Source organism: Oncorhynchus kisutch, unplaced genomic scaffold, assembly GCF_002021735.2.
Source record: "Oncorhynchus kisutch isolate 150728-3 unplaced genomic scaffold, Okis_V2 scaffold1145, whole genome shotgun sequence".
NCBI lineage: Eukaryota > Metazoa > Chordata > Actinopteri > Salmoniformes > Salmonidae > Oncorhynchus > Oncorhynchus kisutch.
In genome coordinates, this window is record NW_022263090.1 from 34,209 (window position 1) to 41,949 (window position 7,741).

The 7,741-nt window shown below is 37.7% G+C and overlaps 1 protein-coding gene across 1 annotated transcript; it reads left to right on the forward strand.

Moving 5' to 3' along the window:
- The first annotated feature begins 770 nt into the window (after window positions 1-770).
- On the forward strand, window positions 771-4,946 carry LOC116364994 (B-cell receptor CD22-like). Its single transcript, XM_031817773.1, has 8 exons — window positions 771-1,085; window positions 1,246-1,500; window positions 1,709-1,972; window positions 2,274-2,361; window positions 2,456-2,495; window positions 2,626-2,706; window positions 2,898-2,976; window positions 4,663-4,946. The coding sequence occupies exons 2-7, from the start codon at window positions 1,260-1,262 to the stop codon at window positions 2,964-2,966; spliced, it is 783 nt and encodes a 260-aa protein (XP_031673633.1). The 5' UTR covers window positions 771-1,085; window positions 1,246-1,259; the 3' UTR covers window positions 2,967-2,976; window positions 4,663-4,946.
- Window positions 4,947-7,741: the final 2,795 nt, after the last annotated feature.

Consider the following 7,741-nt stretch of genomic DNA (forward strand, 5'->3'; position numbering starts at 1 on the left):
TAGGCCATAAAATAAACATAACATACTGTGGGGTGTTGGGTTGAGCGTGCAGAGATTAACACAGGGAGGTTTTAGTCAGCAGACACAACTTTACTAGGCCATAAAATAAACATAACATACTGTGGGGTGTTGGGTTGAGCGTGCAGAGATTAACACAGGGAGGTTTTAGTCAGCAGACACAACTTTACTAGGCCATAAAATAAACATAACATACTGTGGGGTGTTGGGTTGAGCGTGCAGAGATTAACACAGGGAGGTTTTAGTCAGCAGACACAACTTTACTAGGCCATAAAATAAACATAACAAAGAAAATCACATAGGTTTTGCTCGGTCCTTCTTCTCAGCTTTGGCTCTGTGTTGGTCTCTCCCGGGTCTCTCCAGCGGTGTGCCACATTTGCTCCTTTTATGTTGCCTCCACGGCTGGTTGGCACTTTCCCTAATTACCTCCACATGGAGCCATCCGTGTCGGGGTGCATTCATGTCACTGGGAGAATTCACTTTTTGAAGACCTTTGCGCTATGTTTTTGCACATAGAACACCCTTTCAATTTTCATAAAATGAAAACTACAAATGTTGAAAAACTACAAACCTGAAGGGGTGGTCACTTCCTCGTTACTTTTACTGAATATAATTATGGTTTTAGAAACGGTTAGGAAGTAATTATTATTTTCCTACTTTATTAAAAATATAAGTGTATACTGGTAAGCATTGTAATTAAAGATTTATGAAAGGTGTTCTGTTACCTTCTTGTATTTCAGGTAAGAAGTGTTGGAGGGTGACTTACACCCATCAGAGTATCTGTACCTTGAAGGGGTCAACAGTGGACATATCCTGCTCTTACACATATTCCAGTTATCATGAGATCAAACATGCTTTCTGGTTTACTAAATGGTCTGGTGTGGAGCCTGAAGATCTGAGCTCAGTGCCAGGGTATGAGGGTCATATAGAGTACCTTGGGGATAAGGAGAGTGACTGTACCCTGAGAATCACAGACCTGAGATTGAGAGACTCTGCTGGGTACAGATTCAGATTGATAACATCAGGAGATACGTTTGCTGGCTCACCTGTCTCCCTGACTGTCACAGGTAATATGTCACTCATCTCACATCTATTACTGTAAAGAACTTATTAAGGGCAGTCATACAGAAACTGTGGTGGTATGTGACAGAAAAAAAACAAATCTAGTATTTCATATAAGAGGACATATATAGGAGGATAATAATGATTTGTTTCCTTTTACTCTAGATGTTGTGTTGGAGATGGATCCTACATCTGTGTCAGAGGGGGAGAATGTCACACTGAGATGTAGAACCAAATGTACACTGGACCCCATCCCAGTCTACAGTTGGTATAAGAATGGACAGTCTATACCAAACAGCAACACCTCCTCTCCTGTCTATATCCTTTTCTCAGTCAGCAGTGAGGATGCAGGCAGATACTCCTGTTCTGTAGAAGGACATGAGGATCTCCCCTCTGCTGATGAGACTCTCACTGTCAGATGTGAGTAGATGGGGTTTAAATATTTAGTTTGGTATATTAACATTGTAGTGACAGATATTAGCTTCACATGATACTTGAATAGAGAATCTTCAATAAGAGGGTGAATCTAAAAGTCATTGTGTGGAAAAGTACATTTGTGGAAAGTTAATAGAATATTTGCAACTAACCTAATTTGTACTCCTTCTAAATCCACTGTCTTTTACATCAGATGGACCAAGGAACACCTCAGTGTCAGTTAGTCCCTCTGGTGAAATAGTGGAGGGCAGTTCAGTGACTCTGACCTGCAGCAGTGATGCCAACCCACCTGTGGACAAATACACCTGGTACAAGAAGAACGTAACCTCACCAAAAGCATCAGGACAGAGTTACAGCATTACTTCTATCAGCTCTGAGGACAGAGGAGAATACTACTGTGAAGCTAGCAACATTAAAGGGACAGAGACTTCCATCCCTGTCCATATTAATGTCATGTGTAAGTATGTCATGTTCTGTCTATTTCTGGTGCTCTGTGATATGACTGTTTTAACAGATAAGCACTATAAACACATGTACACACGGATTTTGTGTTGTAGATATGTGGTGTTAGAGTAGGTGCCTAAGGTCATATAAGTCATGTGTTGTGCAATCTGTAGTGAATGCATTGTAATGTTTTAAAAATGGAATAATTGCCTTAATTTTACTGCCTACATTTTGCTAATGAGGATCCATAATAAATACAACTACAAACAGATATATGTTCTAACCTACTGACACCTAAACCCATGATCCTGCAGCAGTGTTTCCCTGGGTTCCTGTAATGGGGGTGGGGGCTGTCCTGACTGCTGGAGCTCTGCTCCTCACCATCTACTGCACTCTGAAGAGGTGAGGATTTTCATACCAGGGATAAATATGAAATGTTTATAAACCTCCAGTAGAGGTCAGTAGAGATTTTATCTCACTATGTTCCACTTTACAGGAGATCCACAGGAGGAAGTGACGCCACAGCAGACACACAGGTGATTATATCAGTAAACCTCCACCTCCACACCTGGTGACATTAATTTACTGTATCACAACAGTCTCTTTCACACTATTTTCACTGTTACCATGTTCTCTCTCCCTCTCTCTATTTCCCGCTCTCTCCAGAGTGTCCATCATGACCCTAACAGTGACACGTACACAGGTCTGAACATGAGGACCATGTCACCTGACTACGACACTCTGGCAGTACGTCTCTTATTATGTGTTTGTGTTTTATACAGTATTTGAATTTGTTCAGAGAAAATGAAAGAGAGAGTGGTGTCACAAAGTGCTCATGCATTTCTCTCTCTCTACTCCCTCCCTCCTTCCCTCTCATGCTCTCTCTTTGCCTCCCTCCCTCTCACACTCTCTCTTTGACTCTCTCGTTCTCTCCACAGAGTGTCCATCCTGACCCTAACAGTGACATGTGCACATCTATGAAGAAGAAGACCAGATCACCAGAGTGACACCCTGGGAGTATGTATGTATGTATGTATGTATGTATGTATGTATGTATGTATGTATGTATGTATGTATGTATGTATGTATGTATGTATGTATGTATGTGTGTATGTGTGTATGTGTGTATGTGTGTATGTGTGTATGTGTGTATGTGTGTATGTGTGTATGTGTGTATGTGTGTATGTGTGTATGTGTGTATGTGTGTATGTGTGTATGTGTGTATGTGTGTATGTGTGTATGTGTGTATGTGTGTATGTGTGTATGTGTGTATGTGTGTATGTGTGTATGTATGTATGTATGTATGTATGTATGTATGTATGTATGTATGGTATGTATGTATGTATGTATGTATGTATGTATGTATGTATGTATGTATGTATGTATGTATGTATGTATGTATGTATGTATGTATGTATGTATGTATGTATGTATGTATGTATGTATGTATGTAGTATGTATGTATGTATGTATGTATGTATGTATGTATGTATGTATGTATGTATGTATGTATGTATGTATGTATGTATGTATGTATGTATGTATGTATGTATGTATGTATGTATGTATGTATGTATGTATGTATGTATGTATGTATGTATGTATGTATGTATGTATGTAGTATGTATGTATGTATGTATGTATGTATGTATGTATGTATGTATGTATGTATGTATGTATGTATGTATGTATGTATGTATGTATGTATGTATGTATGTATGTATGTATGTATGTATGTATGTATGTATGTATGTATGTATGTATGTATGTATGTATGTATGTATGTATGTATGTATGTATGTATGTATGTATGTATGTATGTATGTATGTATGTATGTATGTATGTATGTATGTATGTATGTATGTATGTATGTATGTATGTATGTATGTATGTATGTATGTATGTATGTATGTATGTATGTATGTATGTATGTATGTATGTATGTATGTATGTATGTATGTATGTATGTATGTATGTATGTATGTATGTATGTATGTATGTATGTATGTATGTATGTATGTATGTATGTATGTATGTATGTATGTATGTATGTATGTATGTATGTATGTATGTATGTATGTATGTATGTATGTATGTATGTATGTATGTATGTATGTATGTATGTATGTATGTATGTATGTATGTATGTATGTATGTATGTATGTATGTATGTATGTATGTATGTATGTATGTATGTATGTATGTATGTATGTATGTATGTATGTATGTATGTATGTATGTATGTATGTATGTATGTATGTATGTATGTATGTATGTATGTATGTATGTATGTATGTATGTATGTATGTATGTATGTATGTATGTATGTATGTATGTATGTATGTATGTATGTATGTATGTATGTATGTATGTATGTATGTATGTATGTATGTATGTATGTATGTATGTATGTATGTATGTATGTATGTATGTATGTATGTATGTATGTATGTATGTATGTATGTATGTATGTATGTATGTATGTATGTATGTATGTATGTATGTATGTATGTATGTATGTATGTATGTATGTATGTATGTATGTATGTATGTATGTATGTATGTATGTATGTATGTATGTATGTATGTATGTATGTATGTATATGTGTATGTGTGTGTGTGTGTGTGTGTGTGCGTGTAAGTGTCCATAAACACTTCATGAAGTGCGGTGTAAAGTGTTCATTCAGTGTGTCTTCTTTCAGATTAAGGGACTCCCCTGTGACACAGACCCTCAGATAGATGCTGAGCCCTCCGATTATCAGAACTGAAGCAAACCACCACAGAACCTGGACAGTGACACAGACCCTCAGATAGATGTTGAGCCCTCCGATTATCAGAACTGAAGAGAACCACCACAGAACCTGGACTGAAGTCAACCAACACAGAACCTGGACTGTAGAGAACCATAACAGAACCTGGTCCGAAGAGAAGAGAACCCCCAATGTTTTTTCCTTGTAATGTTAATTAAATATATTGAAGATAAATAGGCTGGATTATACTTTTACTCTTTTATAATGGGACATTTCCCCCCAAAATGTCCAAAGTTATTCTCATGTAGTAATGAAAACAACAATGAAGGCGATGCGGGCACCAGCTGGAAAATGTGAAAAAGTTTGTGCAGGTCCTGTTCTGACTGGAGATGCGCAAATGTCTGCATACTTGATCTGCGGAAACAATTGGGAGGTGCTTGGGAAAGTTCGTCAGGCTCAGTAATTCCCCAAAAACTGAATTGTCAGCAAAAGTGAAATGGCCTACTTTTATGTGAAATAATGAGGACCCCAACTCAAACTGTTGTTAGAAAATAAAACTTGTTAGAAAATCATATGAATTTGACAAGTTGAAACAGCCTATACATAAAAGCAGGCAGCGTGCCTTAGTTTGAGGGCAGCGCGGATTAAGACATTAACCTTTTCACATGAGTTCCAATATCTCTAACGGTTGCCCCAGCATAAGTTTTTTATGCATGTGATGTCAGAATGCCCTCACTGTTCCAAAATGTCATTGTTACGCAACAGGACAGTTGAGCTAACGTAGGCTAATGCGATTAGCATGAGGTTGTAAATAACAAGAACATTTCCCAGGACATAGACATATCTGATATTGGCAGAAAGCTTACATTCTTGTTAATTTAACTTCACTGTACAATTTACAGTAGCTATTACAGAGAAATAATACCATGCTATTGTTTGAGGAGAGTGGACCATTTTGAACATGAATGTTATTAATAAACAAATTAGGCACATTTGGACAGTCTTGATACAACATTTGAACAGAAATGCAATGGTTCATTGGATCACTCTAAAACTTTGCACATACAATGCTGCCATCGAGGGGCTAAAAATCTAACCTGGGCTGGAATAATACATTATGGCCTTTCTCTTGCATATCAAAGATGAAGGTCCCAAAAAATTAAAAAGAACGGTTGATTTTTCCTTTGTATTATCTTTTACCAGATCAAATGTGTTATATTCTCCAACATTCCTTTCATATTTCCACAAACATCAAAGTGTTTCATTTCAAATGGTAATGTACCAAGAATATGCATATCCTTGCTTCAGGACCTGAGCTACAGGCAGTTAGATTTGGGTATGTCATTTTAGGCAAAAATTGAAGAAAAGGGGCAGATCCTTAAGAGGTTTTAAAATATGATGAAAAGAAACATGACTGTAAATAATTCATTACAAACTTTCAAACGAAATGTAACTTCTTGGCAGGGAAAAAACACATTTCAATAAAGGTGGGTTTTGACACTCTTAAGTAGGTGTCATAATCAGCCATAAAATAACACAATATATGTCACAGCAGGTGATGATAGGTCATGAGAATGTTATGACCATATTATGACAGGTTATGATAAGTTATGTCAGCTGTTATGACATATTGTGACATGGTCATGACAAAGTCATAGCGTGCTATGACACTGTGTCAAATAAATTGTTACCATTGGGGTCAATCCCATGTCAATTCAGAAAGTAAACCAAATTCCAATTCTACATTTTCACTCATTGAAAAGGTTTGAAGATAATTGGAATTAGAATTTCAATCTACTTCCTGAATTGAGTGGAATTGAAATGGAACAACTTGCTTGTGGTTGACATCATTCTTATTCAGCTCCTGATGTGCAGAAGTGTGAATGAAACCTCAGTGAGGTTTGAAATATAACTATTTAAAGTGAAGAGGAGACACTTAACAGAACACATCGGAATAACATTAGGATTTTTAAACTTTTAGAAATGTTTTTAGATTGTTAAACAGAGCAACGAAAAGATATGAATGAGACCATACCTGCTACAGACCAGAGAAAGACCATACCTGCTACAGACCAGAGAAAGACCATACCTGCTACAGACCAGAGAAAGACCATACCTGCTACAGACCAGAGAAAGACCATACCTGCTACAGACCAGAGAAAGACCATACCTGCTACAGACCAGAGAAAGACCATACCTGCTACAGACCAGAGAAAGACCATACCTGCTACAGACCAGAGAAAGACCATACCTGCTACAGACCAGAGAAAGACCATACCTGCTACAGACCAGAGAAAGACCATACCTGCTACAGACCAGAGAAAGACCATACCTGCTACAGACCAGAGAAAGACCATACCTGCTACAGACCAGAGAAAGACCATACCTGCTACAGACCAGAGAAAGACCATACCTGCTACAGACCAGAGAAAGACCATACCTGCTACAGACCAGAGAAAGACCATACCTGCTACAGACCAGAGAAAGACCACCAACACACTTCCTGCTGTTCTCAAGGCCATTGTTGTATCTCCCACCCTGCAGTCTTAGAAACATAAACAACAACTCACTCTATAGCTGGTGAATAACTCCACCTGAGACATTGAAGTATAACTTCTTAAGCTGGTGAATAATGTTGTGGAAAAAGCCCAACAGCCGGATCTTATACCCGGTCAGCAGTGAGGATGCAGTGATGCCAACCCACCTGTGGACAAATACAGCTGGTACAAGACGAATGTAATCTCAGCATAAGCATCAGGACAGAGTTACAGCATCACTAACATCATCTCTGAAAACAGAGGAGAATACTACTGTGAGGCCCAGAATGGAAGAGGATCTATGAACTCTACAGCTCTGATGATCATTGTAGCAGGTAAAGTTACATCTTCAATACTTCTATACAAAACTACAAGTTTCAAGCTGATCTTAATCATTGTGTTTTGACTGATTACACTTTGGTTCATAATTATGTGTTGGCTTGGATCCCTTGACAAGTAGTATAAGATCTCCAAGTAGTAACATGTATTGTGTT